Raw genomic sequence first — 25,941 nt, forward strand, 5'->3', positions numbered from 1 at the left:
AGTAGATGTAAGCCACTGAGAACAAATCTTGTAACACACTGACAGATGCTAGGTTATTAATTACCTAACCTACAGGACTATCACGTCTTACACATGGATTAAATACAAAAATGTCCCAAGCAGATCATGACATTTCAATGAGTGATCCCATATACAAAACTCAAAAGGTAACTCTACAAAGCACAGCCTTAAGTATGTATTTGGTCATTTAAGTTATCAAAGTTCCCAATAATTAACAGCAAATATTTAAGTCCAAAATTCAATGAATTATCACAGTTTCATAAAACTTTAAAAAGTTATTTACTTGGAATAACTGCTTTTTATTTTATTTTTAATTATAAAGTAGCCTTTGTCTTGCAGACCAAGTTAATCTATCTAGATACATATACAGTAATGAAATATACTTGCTAAGAAAGATATTTAGAGCTTTGGGGATTGGCTCAGTCACAGTCAAGTGTTTCTTTTGCTATGTAAGTATGAAGACCTGGGTTTGGCTCTCTAGCACACATATAAAAAGCAGAGCATGGGGCTGGACAGATGGCTCAGAGGTTAAGAGCACTGACTGCTCTTCCAGAGGTCCCGAATTCAACTCCCAGCAACCACATGGTGGCTCATAACCATCTGTAATGGGATCTGATGCCCTCTTCTGGTGTGTCTGAAGAGAGCAACTTACTCATATACTTAAAAAAAAAAAAAGCAGAGCAGAGCATGGCAGTGCACACCTACAATCCTTGAACTCAGAAGGCAGAAGCAGGAGGGCCGCTGGGGTTTGCTTGCCAGACAGTATAACAGAATCAATATGCTCCAGATTTAATCAATTAGAGACCCTGTCTCAAAAAAGGGTTGGGGTGGGAGGGATGGAGCTAGATGGGGCTCAGTGGTTAAGAGTACTGGCTGCTCTTCAATTCCCAGCACCCAATAATGACTCACAATGTCTGTAACTTCAGTTCCAGGGAGTCAGATGCTCTCTTCTGTCCTCCATGGGCACCAGGTATGAACATAGTGCATAGACACACATGCAAACCATATGCACAAAATAAAATAAAAAATTTAAAAAGGTTTAAATGCTATGAAGAATAGCTGAGGAGATAACCAACATTGACTTTTGGCCTCCATACACATGCACGTGCATACACACATACACACACACACACACACACACACACACACACACACACACTCACTCACTCACACACAGCCCCTTTCCACAATGATCCCCTAAGCCTCAGATCTAAGTGTTGTGCTGTAGATATATAGGTTGAGACTGGGCTCCACAACTCTGCATTTTCATCAGTTGTTTTGTTTTGTTTTTCTTTCTGTAATGTTCTGTTTGTTACAAAGAGAAATGTTCTTGATGAGGTGTGAAGACTACACTTGTCTGTGGGTATAAGGATAAATATTTAGACTGTAATTACAGATTATACTAATTTAGTACAAAAGTGGTTGTTGCTATACTAAACCAGTTAACGCTGGTTTAGTGAAATGGCAATATATTTCCCCTCCACACAAAAGAATTTGGGGGAAAATTCATGTAACAATTTTCTACTGATTATTTGTGCATACTGAGTCACCAGTTTGAAGACTAGCCACCCTAAGAATCCATCCTTACAGGTTACCCCAAAGACAAATGACAAATAGCAAGACAAGCACCATCACTAAAAGGAAACAGTTAAAGGTTAGGAGCTTATTTTTTCTTATTTTGTATTTTTGGTGCTAAAGACTGAACCTAGTGTTTTATGTACGCCAAACTCAGGCTCTCTCACTGAGTCTCTACTTCAACCCTGATGATCATATTTTAAGTGTCCCAAAGATCAACAATGATGAATTCATAAAATATATTCAAAATTCAAAAATCAGTTACCATTTTCTCCCCATTATGGTACCAAACGTTTTAAATAATATTGTTGGTAAGTAAGGCTCCTTATCTGAGCCTCACTGTTAATAAAAACGCAAACTGGCACCACCTCTAGAGAGGAACTGTGCAGTGCTTTCCCAAGCCTGCAAGTCTGTTATTATACACTGAACTAATCATTCCGGTTACAAGAATCTATTCTGAGAATGCAAAAATATGAACAAAGATGTATAACTAACAATGTGCTCTGGTGAGATAGTTTAGTGGCTAAGAGCACTGACTGACTGTTCTTCCAGAGGGCTTGGGTTCAATTCCCAGCAGCCACATGGCAGCTCACAGCTCTAGCTCCAGTTCTAGAAAACTCTTCCTGCCTCCGCAGGCACCAGGCATGCATGTGGTATACTTACATACATGCAGGTAAAACACCCATGCACATAAAATACATTTTTAAAAATGTTCATTGAGCTGGACAGTAGTGGAGAACGCCTTTAATCCCAGCAGACTGGGAGGCAGAGGCAGGCAGATTTCTGAGTTTGAGGCCAGCCTGGTCTACACAGTGAGTTCCAGGACAGCCAGGGCTACACAGAGAAACCCTGTCTTGAAAAACCAAAAAAGAAAAAAAAATGTTGATTGAAATTTTATTTATAACTGAAAATTAAAGAATCTCAATGTTAGTGTTATAAAACTGATTGCACAAATGATAAAATTAGTGAAATGGTCAATAGCAGTTGTAAACTATTTTCAAGTACTTATATTATAATGCATATTATATTTAGAAGGAGTGAGCGGAACAGAATCTATCAAAACTAAGCATGTATGAAAATGCCATAAGAAAATCTGTTACTTTGTATGCTAATTAAAAACTGAAGTTCCTCACTGTACTCAGGTACAGTGGTACAAGCCTATCTATAATCCTGCACTTGGGAGGTTGAGGCATATGGATTCTGAGTGTGATGCCAAGTCTGGGCTACATAGTGAGACTCTGTCTCAAAAATACAAAAAAAGTATTTTATGGCTAGTCACAACATGTACAATGCAACACCAAGTGAGTCCCCAGGACCATACCCACTTGTGAGGGGTCAGCTCTTTCTTTGCCAGTTTGTAAATCTTTTTGATTTGTCAGCTTCATCTTTAGTCAGAGCTGACTAGGATTGGAATAGGCTCTTCCTGGTAGTGTGTAGTTGTTGCTGGCCTGGAGCTGGCTATGTAGAACAAGCTGTCCTCTAATTCACAGAGATCCACCTGCCTCTGCTTCCTGACACACTGGGACTAAAGGCAGGATCACCATGCCAGGGACTAATTTTTGAGACTTCTCAAGTCCAAAGAACATTCTCCTGGTCATCCTAAGGAACTCCACAATTTTTAAGAAAGCAGTTCTTTTGGCTATCATCTTGAGAGGAACAGAGGATAATAATATTAAATTCCACCTGATCTGGACAGAGCTGAAATCACCCACTGCCTATGCTATAAGAACAAGATGGTCCTCTTTCCAGCTGTAAATCCAAGCCATCCAACAACCTCTGCCACAGTGGCATAATGTCTTGTGTACTCAATAATTATCACTTTAAGTAACTGAAGTAGTATGACAATAATGGGCACAACAGACATTGCTATAGTGTGCATGCACAAGCACACACACACACACACACACACACACACACACACACACACACACAAACCCAAGACACGGTTTCTCGATGTAGCTCTGGCTGTTCTGGAACTCACTCTGTAGATCCACCAGCCTTTGCCTCCCTAGTGCTGGGATTAAAGGCATGCACCACTACTACCCAGCAGCTTTCTTATTCTTTAGCTTTATATTGTTTTTAATTGACACATATATATTTTACAGGAGATAGAATGATACTCTGATACACATGCAAAATGTATACAAAAGGGTAACTAGTGTATATCACTTCATAGATTTATCTTTTTTTGTGAACCATCATCTTTGCTGGCTCTCCTGTCATGCACAATGGACCATAGTCAACCATAGTTGCTCTAGTGCTAGAGAACATTTCAAGTTATTCCTCCTGCTTCTGAACCCTTCTACACTCTTGTCTCACCCTTCCCTGTCCTCTCCACCATTAGAGGGCAAAGCCACAGAAGCTATGACTACACTTCAAAGGCTTCTAGACTTCATTTTAAGAACACAAGAGATGCATACCCCTCACTATCTAGGTCTACTGAATGCAGGAAAAAGAACACAAGAATATGAGTATTTGTTGAAGGAACACAACATTAATATAATTTCAGATACGAATTCTCAATTTATCAAACAAAGTCAAAGTTCTTCAGAGTCTGCTAACAATCTATAATAATGGAAAAATACAGAATTTGGTACAAAATAAATATATACCAACATATTTCACCTAAATTAGGAAAAATAATTAGATGAGTTAATAATTTTCCACAGGACAAAACTCAACTTTTACAAAATAACAAAAGAAAGGAAAGGCATGGCAAGATGTCAATTGAGCCAGCAACCTGCCTTCCCAGGAAATCAGTTCATATCTGGCAAAAAAACTGGCCTCATATTATGAAAAGGAACCCTACAAACAGAAATAAGACATATAAAATCCAAATACAAAATACACACATATGTATATTTGTACATATATGAAAACAATAAAAGATAGATCGATATAGATAGGTTTTTTTCCCTTGCTTTTGCTTTTAAGACATCCAGAAGAGATAAAGGCCTTCAGAAGAGATAAAGGCCTATTAATTACAATCATAAGGGCTGGAGAGGTGGCTCAGTACTGGATACTCTTCCAGAGGATTCTAGTTTAATTCCCAGCATCCATGTGGCAACTCCAGTTCAAGGGATTTGATACACTCTTTGATCCTCTGCAGGCAATGCATGCACATGGCACACAATCAGAGACTGTAAATAAACCACCCACACATGTAAAAGACAATTTGATTTGTTCAAAAAAAAAAAAAAAACCCACAAGGAAAACAATTTTAAAACCGAAATTAGTAGTAAGGATGTGGTAAAAGGCTTAGGGAGCCATCTTTGAAAAAAAAAAGTTGTGTGTGTATATAAATTTTTATTAGTATATATATATACATATAATAGATTTAACTCTAACTCAAGAAAAGAGTTCTACAAACCAGTTTCTTTCACAATGCCACATAAATCTTGTAAGTTGTAAGAGGTTTCATTTTTCTTTTCTTAGCAGTACTGCAGATCAAACCTTGTACCTTGTGAATACTAAGTAAGTACCACTGAATACTAAGTACACTACCACTCAGAAGCTATACCCTCAGGCCATATTTTAATTAAAAAACAAGCAAAAAGATTACAATTACTGTTTGTACAGGGTGTGTGTGGGAGCATCCATTTCATGACAATGTATACAAAGGTCAGAAGTCCGTTCTTTCCCTCCACCTTTACCTGAGTTCCTGCGATCAAGCTCAGACTGCCAGGATTCCAGGGCAAAGGCCATTATCCACTGTGTAGTCATCTAACAGCCCCACTTCTTACCAGAGCTCCAGTCCCAGCAGCTAATTATAGGGAGTTGTGAGCTGAAGTGGTTGCTGGGAACAGAACTCTGGAAGAGTAGCAAGTGCTCTTTTTAAAGATTTACTCCTTGTTTTAAACTGTGTATCTGTGAATGCCTGCATGAGTTCATGTATACCACACACATGCAGATGAGCACAGAGACCAGAGGGCATTAGATCTCCTGAAACTGAGTTAACAGGCAGTTGTGAAAAACTAGTGTGGGTGCTGGGGCCCCAAACCTGATCCCTTAGTAAGAGCAGCAAGTGCTCTTAACCATGGAGCCAGCTCTCCAGCCCGGAGTAGTTAACACTCTTATCAAACAAGCCAGCTCTTCAGCTATCATATAGGATTTTTTGTATGGACATGTATTTTTATTTCTATTGAATATGTATCTAGCAGTGATATTTTTGGGTTATATGGTAGGGTTTTGGCTTTGGTGTTGTTTTTGTTTTGTTGTTTTTTTATGTATGTTCCAGAAATCAAGCTTAAGTGTCCAGGTTTGTGTGGCAAGTGTTTTTAACTACTGAATTATTTCATGGGCCTCCACCTATGGAGTTTTAAAAAGCAGTTTTAATATTTACATATCTGAAAGCAGTGAGAATAGAAATTCCAATTTCTTTTCTTTCTCTTTTGGTATTTTGAGAGAGGGCATCATGAAGCCTCAGCTGACCTTCAACTCTACTATACTGCAGAGGTCGACCATAAATTCCTTATCCTCCTCCCTCCACCTCCCAATTATGGAGATTACACTCAGATTCTAAAGGTTCTAGATTCTTCACATCCTCATCTGCACTTGCTATTATTTCTGTCCCTCCCCACCATGTTGGGGATCAAGCCCAGGGCTACATCCATACAGGGGACTACCACTGAGTGCCAGGCTCTCCAGGCCTCATTTTTATTTTGTTTTAATATGGGTCATAATATACAGCCCAAGCTGAACTTAAATGTACAGTTGTCCTGCCTCAGCCTCCCTAGAACTGTGATTACATGCAGGTGTGTGTCACCATGTCAAGACTAGCTGTAGCCATTCTAATAAATGCTAAGTAGATAAGACATTCTAATAGATGCTAAGTTGCATTTTCCTAATTGTTAATGATGTTGAAAATTGTATGTGTTTATATTGGCCTTTTATATCTTTGAAGAAATGTCTATTCAGATCTTCTATCAATAGATTCATTATCTTTTTTAAATGAATTGTCTTTTCATTGTTATGAGTTATAAAATTTTATATATGTTATGGATATAAGTCTTACTAGATATGATTTGTAAGTCTTTTCTACCATGTATACATAATTTTCTATATATTTTCTTCTGTATTACATAATCTTTTAATATATCTCTATATAATGTGTATTTTCATTTTTTTTTTTTTTACCATTTATGACCTGAGTTGAGGTAATTTTTGTATATAGGTGTGGAAGGGTCTCAACTTTTTGTGTATATTTATCTAATTGTCCCAGAACCTGGGATGCTGAGGCAGGAGAAGTGCTCTGAGTTAAAGAGCAGCCTGCACTAGACATCAAGTACCAGGCCAGCAAGGCTACAGAGCAAGATTGTGTTTAAAACAAACAAGTAAATAAATAAAAGCATTAACAGTAGCATTATATGGAACCATTCAATAAAAGCAATGGTGTTAATAAAATCACTAATATAATGTTGAACTTTTTTCTAAAAAGGAGTGTGAGTTAATGTTTCCTTTCTACTGTTAGCAAAGCTTACTTATTTGGAAGACGTTCGTTCAGGTTACATGCTAGAGACACAGCCTCTAACTACACAATAAAATACTGGCCTAATTTCCCTTGAGTTTTACTCCAAGTTAACAAATTAAGCCAAAACCACAAAAAACAAAAGTAGTTAAAAGTGATTTAAAATGTAAATTTTCATTTTTTTAAAAGATTTTATTTTTAATTATGTGTGTGTGTGTGTGTGTGTACACGTCTGTGTGTTGTGGGGGGTTATACATGAGTGCAGCACCCACAGAGTCCAGAAGTCGGGGCTGGACCCCTTAGAGCTGAGTTATAGGAGGTTATGAGCTGCCTCACATGTGTACCAGGGACCAAATGCTAGACCTCTACAAAAGCAGTATGTGCTTTTAACAACTAAGCCATCTCTCCAGCCCAATATGTAAAATGTTAAAGTCTACTTTTTTCCTAATTGCCACATGGCATATAATTACGATAACTGGGATATTAGCTCACCTAATCTGTAAAAGAAGTTTGTAAGTCTAAAGTTGTTTTAACTGTAACAATTTACCCATGTCATGTATTGAATGCTTACTACAAACAAGGCGATTACAAAATGCTTCTCATTTATTAACATCAACCTAGGAATGAGTATAGAATAGATTCCATTTTATAGATGAAAAAACAGTGTGAAAGGTCTAATAAACTATCCAATCTATAAATTAATAAGATAATTTCTTTATATAATTATAAAAGTTGGATTTTATCAGTTTTATCATGCTTCCTCTAGATGTAATCACATCTTTTCCAATGTTATTACATGACAAATACAGACAGGCCTATGTAATAATGAGGCTAAAATCTCCAGGTATGTCTTTTTGTTTTAAGAAGATAAAAGAGGGATTTCTTTTAACTAAGGAATACCAAGAGCTAACATGTATTATGGTTTAGAGTCATTGCTTCCTGGCTCGTATGTTTGAATACTTTGTAGCCAGATGGTGGCACCATTTTGGAGGTGTGTTCAACCTTTAGGAAGTGGGGCCTAGCTGGGGGCAGGCTTTGAGCCCAAGCTATTTCCTGGTTTGCCTAGATGTAACAAGCCATGCCAAAGGCACCAACCAACCACAAAGGACAGAGCCACAGCTGCCATGCTTTCCCTGGCAAGACGAACTTTATTCCCACTAAAACATGACTCAAACCTCTCTCCTACCTTAGTCTTCCAGAGGGACAACGGTTAACTACTACAGAAAATTGGTACCAGGAATGGGGCTGTTGCTGTAATAAGCCTGACAATGTGGTTCAAAGGCCTTTGGAACTAATTTATGGAAAGAATGTGGAAGAGTTTGGATCAGCAAGCTAAACAAGTCTTGGAATGTTGTAAACAGCTTACCCAGCCATCCTGGTGGGAATCTGGAAGAATAGAATGCCATTAGACATACAGAGAGTAGACTCATGAAGTTTTGAGAGGGAAAAAGATTTAATTGGAATTGGGCTATAGGCTCAATTCAAGTGTCATTCTGGGGGTAGGGGACAATCTGGCTATATCCCACATCCTGATAATTTGACTAAGGTTAAATTCAAACTTTATTAATCATCTGGCAGAGCAAACTTCAACACAGCATAGCACCTAGGCTATGGCACATTTATTGCTGGCTGCCTTCAACTAGGTTCTCAATGAAAAAATTCTAAGCCAAATGGGGCAGAAAGACATGAAAAATATGCAGTTTGGCAAGGAAATTTAAAGAGCAATTTAAAGAAAATTTAAATTTAAAGAACAATTTAAAGAAAATTTAAAGAACATGGCATAAGAACATTTAAAGTTGCAGATGAGATGAATATGAAAAATGCCCATATTCCATTATTAAACTGAGTATACTTAAGAAAAGCCATACGCTTTGCAAGACCCCACCCATAGGAAGCTCTATGCAACAGTGCAACCTCTGGTAAATCTTCAATTAAAAGGGGAGTGCCTGGAAAGGGGAAGTGTTTGAACAGAGAGTGCCAGAGCAGTGGCACCCTGACCCAACAGGGCCACCTAAGATACACCCACCAGTTACTCACAGGCTGCTACAATTATAATATGTAGGAACCAAGCAAGCTACATGCTGAGCTGGCACACAGAATTCAGCACCATCCAGGTGGTGCTGATTTTGGAGGCATACTTGTGCCAAGGTTCCAGAAAAAAACTAATGAGGCTCAGCAATGTGAACGGAGAGGCCCTGAGAAAGAGATGTGTGAGGAAGAGGCCTAAGTTGCAACGGAAACCCATGTTGGCGATACCAGGAACACTAACTAGTCTGTTGAAAAAGCTCCAGGTACTGAGAAGAGACAGCCCTAGAGAACGGCCACGTGTGCTACTTAGTGACAGCACTAAGGGCCGAGCCCCAGTCCACTTAAGTATGCAATACCATCACAAAACCCAGAAGCCAGATATGGGGAGGTTCAGGATTCCCTGCTGAGGTTTAGTCTTGTTTCAGCTAATTTCTACTTGCTAACCTCATTCCTTAACTGTGCAATGGAAGTAGGCAACCTATTTTTATTTTATAGTTGCCCACAGCTGAGGTCAGAAGAGACTTTGGGCTTTGAACTTTAGTAACTGTTGGTACTGTTACAATTTTGTGGACTCTGGAAGTTGAACCAAATGTATTTCACATTGTGAGCAATACACCTGAGCTTATGAGGGACAAGAACAACACAACAAAAAGTTACAGTTTGGATGTAAAAGGTCTCCTAAAAGCTCTGGTGTTTCAACATTTGGCATCCAGGTAGTACTACTTTGGGGAAGTCGTGGAAACTTTGGAAGAGGCAGCTCAGTTGGAGGAAGTGGGTCACTGGACAGTAGGTCCTGAAGATATACAATTCAGCCCCAGGTTCAGCTCAAGCTCTCTGCTTTACAATCTACAATACATGGAGCCCTAAGCCACTCTGCCATCCCTGCCTTTATTAAGCTGTACGCTAAAAATGATCCTTTCTTCCTTCAGCAGCTTCTTCCTGGGAATTGGTCAGTAATGAGAAAAGAAAGTAATACATTCTCATAATAAAAAAAAAAAATCAATAATAAAGGGGGTCTGGAGAGATGGATCAGCAGTTAAGAGCACTTGGTGCTCTGCTAGAGATCACAGGTTCAAGCCCCAGCACCCACATGGTAGCCCACACCATCTGTGACTCTAGTTCCAAGATATCCAATGCCCTCTTCTAACCTCTGAGGGTAGCAGACATGCACAGTGCACATGCATTTATGCAGGGACACTAATATACATAAAAAACAAAAACAAAAACAAGATTTTAAAGCTAGTAATGGTATCCACAATACAACTAAAAATACAACTGAAATATATGAAGATATACATACAAACATACCTTTCCAAAGCAAAAGATAATCAAGAACAATCTTATAGCTAAAATATTAGCAAATTTGTAGGTTCTTCCTTTTTCTCTTTGCTATCCCTCCTCTTCGATAACAAAACTGGGGGGGAGGGGGAGGCATGCAGGTGTTCCATGGTGATACAATACCTATAATTCCAGGACTCTGGAGGTGAAGACAGAAAAACCAGGAGCTATTTTAAAAGTCTGAGGCCAGCCTAAGGTACAGATAGCCCGTATGAAAAATTTTAAATAAGCACACACACACACACACACACATACACACACACACACACAAAACCCTAGGGGGAAAAAAATCTAATAATCATTTTCTGAATTAAAATATAAACAATATAATCAAATTACTATAATTAAGCTTTTGCTCTCTAGTAAGACAATTCAAAAATTTGATAACTAGTTTAAAGAATGTAAGGTTAGCTGTTATGTCTTACTACATACTTACTTACCTGTATGCCTAGTACTCAGGTCACTAAGGTTGAAGGATTTTGAGTTTAAATCTATCTGGTGACACAGCAAGTTAGTGACCAGACTAAACTATGGATTAAAACCTTACTTCCAAACAAGCTTTTAAAATTTTTAAAAGAAATGCATCCTAGGTATTCTTAGGTCTGCAACGAAAACTCAGTGTTTTAACACTTGCCTAGCACATAAAAAGTCATGAGTTTGACTTCTAGCACCTCAAAAATCAACTAAACTAAGAAAAAGAATTAAAAGCATAAGTAGCAATAAACAAGCGGCGAGAGGAATGGGAGTGCAGCTCAAAAGGAGAATACTTGCTTGGCATCCGTAAAGCCCTAGTTTTGATCCCCCTTACTCCAAAACCAAAACAACCAATGCGAAGGCTCAGCCAGTAAGGAACTTGTTGCTGAGTCTGACAAATGAGTGTGTGTGTGTGTGTGTGTGTGTGTGTATGTGTGTGTGTGTGTGTGTGCACACACGTTAGTTTAAAAATACAGTCCATGTCTAATTTAAAAATGCGAAATAAATGGAAAGAAACTGAGCTTTTGGTGGGAAGAAAAGGGGAAGTCACTGAACTTCAATGGCTCCTTGGATAATCCTGAGATTCCTTATAAATCCACAGGACTGAGGCTCACCCCAAGGTCCTGGGTCACATCCCCAGCACTAAGGGCTGAGGGAAGCAATATCTACACGGTCCTGTCCTTCCTCTCATCCTGCAGGACTCGGAAGCATCAGCCCATTTACTTGCATGCTAGCATTATTTCCTGAGTGGGAGAAAACACAGAGTTATGGGAAGCAGCCGGGACTGTAGAGGTCAAGAATAAGTCCAGAAAGTTGCAATAGGACGGTCCTCCTTTGCATATGTCACTGCAGGAAAACTGCCAACAACAGCTCGCTCCCCTCATTTCCTGCAGATCCTCTGGCGCTTCCTCGGCGTGTCAGGATTCTCATGCTCCCTTAGTTTCAAGCCTCCTTTTGCATCAAGATTCCAAAATGCATAGCTTGTATTCTCCAAAAGTTCCCTTTACTCGTGTCCTACTTCTGAATATGTATGCTAAAGACTTGTACAGTATTTCTACATCTGATGATAAAATTCACAGTACGTTATAAAAACACAATTTCTTTGCAACTAAAGGATTTATGGTAACACTAAGGTTTTAAAAATTCGAGCTTTTCAGGTACTTTACTGAATAAAGTACTTTTTTAAAAGGTGGTAAGTTTACTATGGGATCTTTTCTGATAAAGGAATTCTTGAAGTAAAGTAAAAACCACGTAGAAAGAGGGGATTTGTGCTTTTACAGGCTGGGTTCCCAGGCACCACCATTTCCAAGGACTACTATCTGAGCAGCTGGGAACAGGAGGCAGAGAGGCAGAACAGAAGCTATTATAACGGGAAGAGGGACATCCCTGAAATAGAAAATAAGATAAATTAACTATTACTAAGTAAAGTTTCATTTAAAAATCACTCATCTAAGTAAACCTTGATAAGTGCAAGTGAGTCTCAAGTCCAGCGGGGAAAGGTTTCTTTGGGATTCAAAATCTATCATTTATTCAACTACAGGTTAATGAATTTCACTGTAAAATGAGTTGAGCAATCAAAGCTATTCATAGATAAGTATGATTAAATTATGGGTGAATAATACATTAACTGAATAAAGTCCAGTTATTAAAGCAAGTAATCTAATTGCCCAATGTCCAACATTATAAGGAATGAACTTTTTTTAAAGATTTATTTATTTATTATATGTAAGTACACTGTAGCTGTCTTCAGACACTCCAGAAGAGGGAGTCAGATCTCATTACGGGCGGACGTGAGCCACCATGTGGTTACTGGGATTTGAACTCAGAACCTTCGGAAGAGCAGTTGGTACTCATAACCACTGAGCCATCTTACCAGCCCCAGGAATGAACTTTTCTATTTCTCTCCACAGTTAAGATTTTAATTCTTCCATCACTTAGTTTGTGTGTGTATGTATGTACATATATATATATGTACATACATACACATATACATGCATACAAAGACATAAAGTGCAATCACACTAGTGATAGGAATACTGCATTTAATTCAATATAAAAAAAATTGAAAGTTTTTGGAAATTTTATCTACTCCAACCCAACCCCCAAATAGTGAATTTATTTTGTGAAAAGACTATTTTTGAAATCAAACATAAAATGATTATATGGTTTTTGGCCTCCCATTTGGAATTTTATTTTGGAATCAAAATTTTGTTTAATTTAGAACTATCTGAAATAGAATTAAAAAGAGGGGGGGGGAAACCTAAAAAGTATTGATGCAAAGCTGCAGCAATATTTCTTCACAATTTCATAAAACATTAATGAAAGGCTACATAATCCCCTGGATTAAAGATTTTTAAAGAGACCTGCAAGGATTGTCTTTTTCAGTTTTCAGTACTGGTTTCTTTATTCTTGTATCCACAGACCCAGATCTAAAGCAACTCCAGCTAGTTTGAAAATAAGCCATCTGGTTTTCAGCTTGTTTTATGGTGGTGTCACTGTCACGGAGAAAAGGTCTTCACCAAGAGTGGTGGTGTACCCCTCCATACTAGCACTCAGGAGGCAGAGGCAGGCAGGCAGCTGATCTCTTCAGTTCCTGGTCTATAGAGCCAGTTCCAGGATAGACAGGGTTACATAGAGAAGCCTTGTCTCAAAACAAACAAACAAACAAACAAACAAGCAACAGAGTGGGGAAGGGGCAAGGCAGAGGGAGAGGGAAAGAAGGGCTTGCTGTGTAACCCAGGCTAGCCTCTAATCAACATCAATCCTCCTGTTTCATCCTCCCAGGTGTCTGAATTATAATTGTGCACCACTATGCCTGGCAGCCATCTGGTTTTCCAGAGGGGGAAAAAAAAAACTCATCTAAGAATAAGACAAAACATTCAATATACACTTTAACTACAGCTGTAAATACATACTGTAAATTACATTTAGCTTCCTGAGACAAGTATACAAGATATACCGAACCCACTTCACTCTCAGGACAATAGAATCCACACAACAAGAGCTCCTGCACAACCCACAAGTGTCTCCATAGTTAAGCCTCTACCCCATCAGTACTTGTTCTCTCTCCTTTCTCCCTTCTTGGTTTTGTTGTTTAAAGACTGGTCTCTCTCTCTAGCTCAGGACGGCCAATGCCTTCCAGCAATCCTCCTGTCTCAGATGTCAGAGTGCTAATATTAGTCTCTAAGAATAAGAAATCCTTTCATTTTTCTCACTTGCAGTGTTTTCTTTTGTGCTTGTTTATCCTTTATACATGAAATATTCTAAACCAGTTCGATATTGAGTTAGTTGATAGATGTTAATGTCTTTTACAGTACAGTGAAAGGAAAACTGGTAACAGGAAGGCACAGGTGAGGCAGCAGAGGGCCATCTGAGACACCATTGTTTCTCTGCCTCTGTTCCCTGTAAGTGTGCACGCCATGTTCTCAGGATCCACAAAAGTGGATCAGAATCAGAGGCTCAATGCAAGTCCTAGTAATGTCAAACTGTCCAAACTGCCGTTATCACCACCTGAGAACTACTGCAAAATAAGTAACTTAATTCCTCAACATTGAAGGGATACTTCTGCCATAGTGTGCAACTCAAAACAGTTTGTCAAACTTTTCTGACTGAAAGACATAGATTTTACACTGTGACTTAAAACATGTATATAAGAAGTTTCCCTAAACAAGATTTTTCTTTATCAAATGTGAGGCTAGTGTATTCTGTTTTGCTTTCAATAATCAATAAATTTTTTTAAGATCTCAAAAAAAAATGTTTGGGTTAGGGAAGTAGTACTTTTCGATAGAGCCCATGTCTAGCTTGTGTGAGATATTGAGTATCATCCACAGTACTTGGGGGGGGGGACCCTTTATAATAAGTTGTGTTCTCTTTCTCCCCCCCCCTTACCTCTTCAGCAAGATGGACAGGTATTCTGATATTTTAAGGCTGATTACTACTAGTTTTTATTAAAGCAAGTTGTCCTCAGAATATGACTGATCCCTTGAAGAACACTAAGCATCACTTGGGCTGAATTCTTGACCCCCACCCCTAGGCCTTCTGGTTCCGAAACCTCGGGTGGCGCCAACCAATCTGTATGAAGGCATTTCCAATCTTGGATACTTTCTATGTAACAAACCAGTACTGAGTTCTGCACCAGCCACCACTCTAAAAATTCTACAAATACATTAAAAAAAAAAAAACTTTTTGAAATACCTGTAATCTCAGCACTCAGGAGACAGAGGCACTTGAACTCTGTGAGTTTAGGAGAGCCTGGTCTATACAAAAAACAGCCAGAGCTTCTGCGCAAGACCCTTCCTCAAAAATGTATGAATGAATAAAAAATAAATACAATTTAAATCCCTGTAAGTAAAAACTGCCAGTATTACCAGATAAGTGATAGTACAAGAATTCTAAGTTATTTTCAATTTAGCAGGGTATGCCTATCCGCTTCATGAATACCCTCAATCTGATCCAGTCGGTTTTGCTCCTTTAGTTCGGCTACTCCTCCCCTTTTCCTCTCAAATTCCCCATCCTGTTGATGTCCTTATTTTCCAGTATTTTCGCTGTCATTCTAAAACTCATTTCTAAAGCCCTAGCTTCCAAGCCACTGTCACCTTGCTTTTAAGGACGGAGTCTCTGGTTCAGCTTGGCATATTAGTAGCAATTAGTTTCTCCTGTTCTCGGAAGCCCTCACCAGCACCATTGTTAAATGCTCGATCCATTGGCCTGGCCAGCTTCCTTCCACAAGACCACTCACCCACTCCCGGGCAAGTTTCCCCCAGATCTCTCTAACTCCCTCCCTCCAGGGAAATTACTCTTCCCCTCTTACCTCCATCCCATTTTGCTTAAGGGAACTTGCACTTTCCCGCTGAACCCTTACCCTAGTCTCAAATCCCAACTCGGGCGGCTTAAAGCCTTGGCTCCGAGGGTCCTCAGCTCAGACTCAGGTCCCAAACCCGCTGTGGGGGGCAGGGCGGCCGCGGCCCCTCCCCGGAGGAGTTGGTTCAAGGTCTCCACCCCGCAGACCCTTCCTCCCCCGACAGCTGCCCTTCTCTGGGGGTCGCGCCGTACTCGGTGCCTTTCCTCCGCTCCCTGTCACCCCCCGGACCCCGGCCGCCCTCGGTCTCCCCACCTCCTACTTCTCTCCGACAGGGGCCACTCCCAGTTTTGTCGGCCCCCGCGGCTCCCAGAGCACCGAGAAACCCCGGTATCCCCTAGACTCTCCAGCCCCGGAGCCGCTCGCTCCGGGTCCCCCCCTCGCTCGCAGACCCCCGCCGCTCGGGTCTCTTCAGGAAGTCGCGCACACACCGGCCTCCCGTCACTGTCCCCAGGGCCGCTGCCGGGCAGCCCAAGGGACCTCCCGGCCTGGCCCCCGCCGGAGTCCCGCGCCAACCTACCTTCCCAGCTCCAACTCTGCCGGCAGGAACCCCGCCGATCTCCCGCCGCGCCCGACCCCGACACGACCCGGCCCGCAGCCCTGGCCTCTCGCCCGCGGCCTCCGCCTCCGGAGCGCAAAGCTAGAGTTTCCGGCCCGCCACCGCCTCCGCACCTCAGGCCCGCCTCGCCCGCACTCACCTGCCGCTGGCCCTGAACAACTCCGGCGCCTCAGACTCTACCTCCGCCGCCAGTAGCCACCAAGCGCCACCACCTCCCCCATGACAACAGGCCCGCCCCATACCACACTTCCAACTTATCCATTGGGTGGAGGGGCGGCGGCCCTCTGCTGCGATTGGTTGACTCTTCCTGTCCGTCATCCTCTCTTTACCGCCCCTTTTCCTGGACCGAGTCTTCGCCCCCGCCCGGACCTGGACCGGCCTAGATCATGCTTTAGTTGTAATTGGTTGATGATTGGGCAGTTCGAAGTTATGATAGGCTACTGATAGTGTCTGTTACCTTAACTGGCAAGGAGTGTGCTGGCCACGGTTGGTTCAAGCCCTGTGCACAGTTTGGTTGCGCAGTAGAAAGCAAAGACGGGGCAGACGCTCACGTCCGAGGTTACCGGGAAGGGTTAACTCTTTGTTGTGGGGTTGGCGCAATCTACTCTTCCTTTTCTAGTTCTCTTCCAACAAGGGGAAAAATCTCTGCCAGCTTAAGGAGGGAGCGCTTGGAAAACATCGACTTCAGGGGTTGTGTTTAAGAACAGTCCAATTCCTCAGCCGAAAGGTATCTCATAGATCAAAATTTCCCTCGTGTTTTCTTCAAGTTTCCTTGAAGTTCTTTCCGGTAGTTTTCCATGCTTTAGGTTCGGGCAGAGCGCGGCTGTTTATTAAGCAGCAGTCGGGCTCCCATTGCATTTATAAATATCGCCAAGAAATTATATTTATAATTGTACCTGTCGTATTCTAGAGTTTTCCAGCTTCCAGACCCACTTTCCAGGGTCTGCCAAGTAACCAAACAACCATCATCAAGTTTTAAAAACACGGGCAGCAATTTATCCTTATAGTGATTTGGAAATAAGAATTTCACCGTGCCCCCACCACTACCACTTCCAAGCACAACTTGGCTTTTAAGTTTTGGAGCTCTTAAATAGTATTACTAGCTATCTGGCAGATACCAATTAGTCTCAGTCTCTCTTCTCTTCTCTTCTCTTCTCTTCTCTTCTCTTTCTCTCTCTCTCCATCCCTCTTCCCTCCTCCTTCTGCCCCCCCCCCCACGTTTGCTCTTTTTCTACCTCTCCTATCCTAAGCAGCCTAAAATAGAACCATTGAATGAATCGCAGGGTTTTTCCCCCATCACTTGGTACAATACACAAGAATAAATGATCGCATTTCTCGTTCATTTGGGTACAAGTCCCAGTAGGCATTTTTGAGAGATCTGGTGTTGCTATAAAAACTCTCTGCTCCTAGAAATGCATTCATCATTAGCTTTCTCTGCTTTTTCATCCCCAGCGCTTTTCCTGCTCCTAAATAAGAAAATGTGGCCTGATTACTCTTGCAGTTTCTAAGTCAAATTTAAATATACCTTCTCCACAACCCCACGGGGAATAGGCAAAGCTGTGGTAATAGATTTTTAAGGAGGTCTATGCTCTCAAACACAAGGTCTTGGAATAAAGGCCTTCCGGTGGATCCCGGAGTGGACTTTGGAAATTTTGTACTTTGCCTTTTTGCTGTAACTCCTGCCATATCTCTTCTGTTTATTAACCTTCTGCCCTTTACAGAGCAAGCTCCAGAATCTAAAACTATGTAGCTTATTATTATGAGGTAGGGGTTGTGGGGAGGGAGAGCTGTCTATATTTTTAGTTGAGCTGAAATAAACTGCATATTTCTATCATCAAACTAAGTGGAAATTATTCCTCCAGTAACTATACATAACAATGAAGTGGGGTGGTTTTTTTCCCCCTAGTTATCTTCTGGAACCTTCTTCCCTTTTCTCTCATCCTCACCTTCCAATTTAGAAATACCCTCCCATTCAATTCAGTGACTCACAGAAAATCCATAAAAGGAAAGTGTGAAAGCCAAAATAACTCCAGAGATGGCTGAATCATTTCACTGAAGGAAAAGATCACGCACTGACCAAGATAAGATGGAAGTCAGGACAGAAGACCTGAGCTAGCATCTTATAACATGGGAAGTAAATAAGCAAATAGGAAGGGGCCTGGAGAGGCTGCAACATCCCAGCATCCTTTTACACAGCCTTTCAATGCCTCGCCAGCAGCCTCCTTCCCTAGCCTTGATGCTGTGCTGTAGTACCAATTTTAGAGCAAGTCAGAAGGCAATTAATGTCCTAGCAGATCGGAAACAATAGCGTCATAGGAGGGCATGGCCATTATTATGGTGCTCTGGATAATAATGGCCCTTGCACAGCCACAGTGATGAGGTGCCATACAGAACATAGAATTAGGGCAGTCTCGAGAAGGGGACTCGACCACTAAGTTTAGGAACTCAGACTGCTATCACAAAAGTTGGTGAATAATTGCCACAAAGGTCAGCCACTCATTATCTCAACCACTAAAAACAAGCTTTTGTCCTGGGTCGCTCCTACCCATCTACTTCCCAAGGTTCCCCTTTGTAAAATAAGAGGAAAATTAAAATAAATGTGTACAACCAGCAGGAAGAAGAAAAGTTGAAAGAAGGAAGGCTTTAAGATGCACACTTAGAACTAACCAAGGGTGTTGGGTTAACAAAACTGCTCGAAGTCTTTGGTTTTATCCACATGGGGTTAGCCTGCTACCATTGCCCCTTGCTTCGCCTCCCTGCTCTGTGTACTTCTCCAGCACTCCCAGCCCCCCACAGGGCCTCTTAGAAATCAAGAGCCCTGGAGCCTGCTTGTCTGCAGCTCTGTGTTTGGTATGGCTGCCTGTGGAGGTTGCTGTAGATGCTATCTGTTCAGAACCTCTTGATTCAGACCATGATGGCAGGTATGCTAGCGGCAAATGTGACTCTAATGTGACTCAAATGTGACTCTACCAACTGAGTGCAAAATGGGGGACTCACTGTGGTACCCTGATATCTGAGGGGTACAGTAGAAGCCCAGGCCTTCATGGGCTCTAAGGCATTTCCTCTCTACCTTCTTCTTACAGAGCAACATTCAACACTCAAGTCTCCGTTCATTTCTTTTTCTTTTTCTTTTGTTTAGTTTTGGGTTTTGTTTTGTTGTTGTTGTTTTTGATTGTTTGTTTGGTTGGGTTTTTTTTTTGTTGTTGTTTTGGGCATTTTTTTTTTTTTTTTTTTGCTTTTGGTTTTTATTTTATTTATTTGCTTGTTTGTTTGCTTGCTTTTTGGTCTAAAGAGCCAAATCCCACCTTCGATAAGCTCTATGTCTTGCCTGTGGAAGTCTTCAATCCTCCGATCCCCCTTTTCTAGACACAATTCCAGTTCCAGATGGGCTAGAGAAGTAAGTTGCGGTGGGAGCAGACCAGGGCCAGAGTTACCTGCCGCCCCGCCAGCCACTGGAGGCAAGATTACTGATAAGAAGTAGTTAACAAGGTGGAAAGAGTTAGGAAGAAAAGAGGGGCTTGGGGAGGAGAAAGACCTGAGGAAAGAAGAAGAGAAAGCAAGAGAGAAGCCGCCATGAGAGACAGAAAACTGGTCTGGGAGCCCAGGAGAGCGCTGAGCCAGCCCTCCCCTCCGGAGGCTGCCCCCTCCCAGTGCTGCCTGTGGACTTTACACTGGCTTGCTTAAGTGCACTGATAGGTAAAGTGCAGTGTCTGCCACTCACTCGTTAAAGGAAAAAAGTGCCTGGGATGCATTCTATAAGGCTCTTGTTCCGTATCTTCTTGGGAAGCCTCCCCAAGTTCAAAGACTGCTGCTCTGGCAGCTGGTCAGAGCTGACAAAGGAAGGACAGATTTATGTAGCCAAGCCAAGGACATGTCTTCATAAAGGTGACCTCTGGCTGAACACAAGGCAAAAGATGATTTTACCATCCCAAGCAGAAGAACTTCTAATAGATGGAAGTGCCAAGCCGTTTTTCCCGTGCTGGAACTGAGCACTGTGGCTTCAAAGTTCAAGACTGGTTTGTGGATGAGAAGGCAAAGTGGGGGAGAGTGTGGAAGGGGCCGTTCTCATGGGCAGAGCTGTTTGCTTTTCTGTTCCAGATGCCTGGGATTTTTTTTTAAAGATGTATTTATTTTATGTATATGAGTACACTGTCACTCTCTTCAGACACACACCAGAAGAGGGCATCCGATCCCATTACAGATGGTTGTGAGCCACCATGAGGTTGCTGGGAATTGAACTCAGGACCTCTGGGAGAGCAGTCAGTGCTCTTAACCACTGAGCCATCTCTCCAGCCCCTGTGATTTTTTTTTTAATGCCATACCATGCCTTACTAGTAAATACTCATTTTCATCCTCAAGAAAAATGATGTGCTTATAGTGTGCTTATTTATAAAATGGGTAAGGTGTCAGCTCATAATGCTGCCATTGTGCTATTGAAAGGGGGCCCTAGTTACTATCACCAAATCTCTGGGCGGACCAGCTATTCTTCTACAGCAGGGAGTGGGCCAAGCAAAGTACTTAGCACCATTTAAAGGTTTGTCCATCCCTGTTTTACATGCGTGCAGAGAGTTTCCTGGAAACATGGCTATTTTCCAAAGATTGCTCAAGCAGAATGCCTTTGAGAACTCTCAAACCCCAGCCACATGGAGCCTTACAAGAGAGTAAATTTAAACTTGGACCCTTCTTGCTTTGTTTTGAGACCTGTTCTCACTATGTAGGCCAGACTGTCATAGTTTAATGGCAGTTTAATGACACTTCTCCCTTAGCTGCTTAAGTATTGGGACTGCAAGGTATGTACCACTTGAACTTATGCCCTCTTGAGCCTAACACTCACCCACACCATAGTCATTAATAATTTTGGTTCTGCCATTTACAAACTAACTGTACCTGTAGGAAAGTTCCAGTTGATTAATTAGGAAAGTTGCTAAATCTCCCTAAGCTTCAGTTTCTTGTTTACAAAATGAAATGTGTGTCTGGTATCTTTAGCTGTCTAACAAATCACCCTACAACTTACTAGCTTAAAACATTTATTACGTTTATTATTTTATAGTATCTCTGAGTTTGAAATCCTGGTGCAGCTTTGCTGTGTCCTCTGGCTCTGGCTCTGGGTCTCTCCTAAAGTGTAGTCATCTACCTCGTGGCTCTCTTATGTGGTCTTTGGCAGGATTAAGTTTCTTACAGAATTTACCTTAAAGCCTTAGTTCTTAAGGAGCAGCAGACAGCAGGCCTTCATCAGTGCCTGGCCTTGGAGACATAACAGGGCAGCTTACTTCATCAGAGATAGCAAGAAGCAAAGAGAGAAGGCCAGACAAAGAATGCCAGCCCTTTGTACTCTGATCAAAGAAGTGATGTCACATCACCTCTGCCACATTCCTTTAGTTAGCAATATGCTATTAGGCTCTGCCTACATTTCAGGAGAGAAGCTTACACGGTATATAAACACTAACAGGAGGCTCATTATCAGTAAACATTTTAGAACTATCCTACCTATAGGGCTCATTTAAAAATGAAACAAAATCAGAGAACGTATGCAATTTAGGGCCAGCATATATAATGTAATGTATAATATAACAAATATATAACTATTATTACTATTAATCTTATTACTGAGTGTATATAATGATTGGTTTTCTCTCCTGGCTACTAGAAGGAAACCTTTTATGAGAATAAATAAGATATATCATCTAATCTTGACACATCTTAACTACTTAATAGCCATTAGTTATTATTAACATTATTAATGTGTGATACCTAGTTGTCTCTTCAATCTGTTGGAAGGGAATACTGTCAAGTGGTGACTTCTACAAGATGATCCAACTTCCATATGTTGTGTTCCCTTTTTCAGTGAGTGGCCTACACTTGCCAGAGCGAAATGCTAGGTTTAGGCGTCATAAAATATGTCCAACAAAAGTATAGCCTAGTCTAATTTCCTATATTCCTTCTATTGAGGAGAGTATGATCAAAACCTGCAAGACAGGCTAATCATGAGAGCTCCTTTAATTCAAAGAAACATGTGCGTCTGGCTCCATCCAGGTTCTGTTGAAGGAGGAGTGTGACCGGAAGAATACGCAATGTCTTAGAGGTGTGATCTTTGCCCTCCCAAAAGAAGCTGGTCATTGTGTATTATGTAGAGTCAGTCATCAGCTGAGGATCAGAAAGAGGAAGGTTCATGTCTCAGCAGACACGATAAGGGTACTTCCACACCTGAGCCAAGAGATGAGACCGGATAGCTCATAGTGACTTTACATTTAGAAGATTGTAAGAAGAGAGTCCAGTTTGCAGCGTGATCACTAGGCAGTCAGAGCGATCCATCAGGGCTGGGTTGAGGCTGGCTTCCTTTTGAGGGAGGAAGATATTGGGGCTTGGCCTCTAGCCAGAGAAAGGAGGAACTATAATCAAGGAAACTCCATTATTTTGGCTTTGAGTCATTTCTCAAGGCTCACCCATGACTATTATACAAGAAGTCTTTGGGAGGAGGATAAAATTCCTGAAGTATAAATGGTTTTTAAACTAAGACTTCTGTTCCAGCCTCAGCCTGGTCTACTTAGCAAAAACTGCCTCAAAAATAAACCCAGCAGTACCAGTGATGGCTCAGCCTGTGAGAATGTCACCATACTAGCCTGGGTCCGACTTCAGATCTTACTTAAGGTTGGAAGGACAGATCTGGCTCCTGAACCTTGTTCTCTGACTTTCACATACATGATGATGGCATGTGCTTGCACAACACAAGCATAAATTAAGAAGAAGAAAAAAAACAAAACACCTAGATCAGTGGTTCTTAACCTTCCTCATGCCCTTTAATATAATTCCTTACATTGTGGTGACCCCAACCATAAGATTATTTTGTTGCTACTTCATTACTATAATTTTGCTACTGTTAGGAATCATAAATATCTGGTATGCAGGATATCTGATCTAGAAACCCTGTAGGGGCTGTGACCCAAGGCTGAGAACTTCTGCTGTAGACAGACAAAAGTCCAAGTCTTTGCAATTCATCCTAACTCCTTTCTTCCTGCCAGGATAGCTATTCAAACCTTCTCCCCTTTCCCCTTCCCTCCCCCTTCCCTCTTCATCCCCCTCCCCCTCATCCCCCTCCCACCTTTCCTCCTCTATCATCTACATTTCCCGTGTTAATTCTACTGTGTTATACTATCCACACAAGTAAGCACTTTATATTGGAGCTGGCTCCACATCCAGAGTCATCTCTAGCAACATCTGCTAAGTGTTGTACCTTAAAGCTCAATAAATACTCCCAGATAATGCTATTTTATACCTTTGCCTCAAAATCAAGGCACCTGTGGGGCTAGGAATAGAGCTGGGTCAATAGCTGGCCCACCTAGCATGCACAAAGCTCTGTGTAAACTAGGTGTGGCGGTGCTCTCCTGCAATCTCAGCATTCTGGAGGCTGAAGGGAGAGGATCAGAAGTTCAAGTTCATCTTTATCTGCATATCAAGTTCAAGGCCAGTCTGCTTTTTGTTGAGACCTTGTTTTTGTTTGTTTGTGGGGGGAATCTTTGTTTTTTTAAAGCACACAGGTTTTTCTGAACACCTCTAACCCTGGCTGCTTCTCCCCTTGACACATTCCTAAACATTACTACATTTGTACACAGAGTCAAAGCAGAAGTTGCTGGGAATGGACCTGAAGCTTAAAGGGAAGGTATGTACCAATGTCAAGTTCCTCTTTCCAAAGACTCTTATCTTCCTTTCTAAGTTTCCTCTGTTTGAGACAGAAGAGATTAGTGAGTTTCAATACCTCTTAATATTTTGAGAAGACCTCTGTCTGTCCCTTCAGACTGGCCAATTTTAGAAGGGGAAGAAGACTGACTCCACATGGGGATGCTGAGTTTATTTTTTCAGCTTTTTCCTACCCTCAGTGAGAGCAGCCACGGCTTGCTTTCACCCTCAGGAAGTGTACTCAGTGGTAGGCTTTCTTTCTTTTCCTGTTAGTTTCCTGTGAAAGAACATCATTGTCTTTTATCAGCAAGAGATAAAAAGGATGTTGTCACTCAAATGGAGACGCACAAATCTATTTCCCATCCCCAGACACAGACCATGCCAATAGCTTAGAGAATTGGTTCAGATTTTAGAAATAACAGCAGAGGCTTGCTTTTCTTTCTTCTCTGTGTAAGGTTATATGAGCATGAGGTGTGTGTGCATGTGCACATGTGTGCATGTGCACATGTGTATGGAGCCCAGAGGTTGACGGTGGGTATCTCACCATCCTTTATTATTCTTTAGCATTTCTTAGAAGTATTTTGTCCCACATAAAAACAGAGACACTGAAATTAATAGAGGAGAAAGTGGGGAAAAGCCTCGAAGATATGGGCACAGGAGAAAAAATCCTAAACAGAACAGCAATGGCTTGTGCTGTAAGATCAAGAATTGACAAATGGGACCTCATAAAATTGCAAAGCTTCTGTAAGGCAAAAGACACTGTCAATAAGACAAAAAGGCCACCAACAGATTGGGAAAGGATTTTTACCAATCCTAAGTCTGATAAGGGACTAATATTCAATATATACAAAGAGCTCAAGAAGCTGGACTCCAGAAATTCAAATAACCCCATTAAAAATGGGGTTCAGAGCTAAACAAAGAATTCTCACCTGAGGAATACTGAATGGCTGAGAAGCACCTGAAAAAAATGTTCAACATCCTTAATCATCAGGGAAATGCAAATCAAAACAACCTTAAGATTCCAACTCACACCAGTCAGAATGGCTAAGATCAAAAATTCAGGTGACAGCAGATGCTGGCGAGGATGTGGAGAAAGAGGAACACTCCTCCATTGCTGGTGGGATTGCAAGCTTGTACAACCATTCTGGAAGTCAGTCTGGAGGTTCCTCAGAAAATTGGACATAATACTACCGGAAGATCCAGCAATACCTCTCCTGGACATATACCCAGAAGAAGTTCCAACTGGTAATAAGAACACATGCTCTACTATGTTCATAGCAGCCTTATTTATAATAGTCAGAAGCTGGAAAGAACCCAGATATCCCTCAACAGAAGAATGGATACAGAAAATGTGGTACATTTACACAATGGAGTACTACTCAGCTATTAAAAACAATGAATTTATGAAATTCTTGGACAAATAGATGTATCTGGAGGATATCATCTTTAGTGAGGTAACCCAATCACAAAAGAAGTCATTAGATATGCACTCACTGATAAGTGGATATTAGCCCAGAAACATAGAACTTCCAAGATACAACTTGCAAAACACAAGAAAGTCAAGAAGAGGGAAGACCAATAGGTGGATACTTCATTCCTCCTTATAATAGGGAACAAAATACCCATGAAAGGAGTTACAGAGACAAAGTTTGGAGCTAAGACAAAAGGATAGACTATCCAGAGACTACCCCACCCCTGGGATCCATCCCATAATCAGCCACCAAATCCAGACACTATTGCACATGCCAGCAAGATTTTGCTGAAAGGACCCTGATATAGCTGTCCTGAGTGAGACTATGCCAGTGTCTGGCAAATACAGAAGTGGATGCTCACAGTCATCTATAAGATGGAACACAGAGCCCCCAATGGAGAAGCTAGAAAAAGCACCCAAGGAGCTGAAGGGGTCTGCAACCCTATAGATGGAACAACAATATGAACTAACCAGTA

The 25,941-nt window shown here is 41.3% G+C and overlaps 1 protein-coding gene and 1 long non-coding RNA gene across 11 annotated transcripts in view; one reads left to right on the forward strand and one right to left on the reverse strand.

Moving 5' to 3' along the window:
* Positions 1-16,584, reverse strand: part of Numb (NUMB endocytic adaptor protein) — a 127,909-nt gene extending 111,325 nt beyond the window's left edge. For 3 of the 10 annotated variants that reach the window (XM_006515573.3, XM_006515574.3, XM_006515572.2), the window contains exon 1: positions 16,460-16,561. In XM_006515573.3, coding sequence (XP_006515636.2) covers positions 16,460-16,560 — 101 coding nt within the window. In that variant the 5' untranslated portion in view covers position 16,561. Of the gene's footprint in view, positions 1-16,281 lie in introns of all 10 variants that reach the window. The other 7 variants (NR_073563.1, NR_073564.1, XM_006515578.2 and 4 more) reach the window with 5 other exon arrangements.
* Gm31386 overlaps positions 16,530-25,941 on the forward strand; it is an 11,209-nt gene continuing 1,797 nt past the window's right edge. Inside the window, exons 1-2 of the long non-coding RNA XR_381772.3 lie at positions 16,530-17,047; positions 23,931-23,977. This is a non-coding gene — a long non-coding RNA (predicted gene, 31386). The remainder of the gene's footprint in view (positions 17,048-23,930; positions 23,978-25,941) is intronic.

This window comes from Mus musculus, chromosome 12 (assembly GCF_000001635.26).
Source record: "Mus musculus strain C57BL/6J chromosome 12, GRCm38.p6 C57BL/6J".
NCBI lineage: Eukaryota > Metazoa > Chordata > Mammalia > Rodentia > Muridae > Mus > Mus musculus.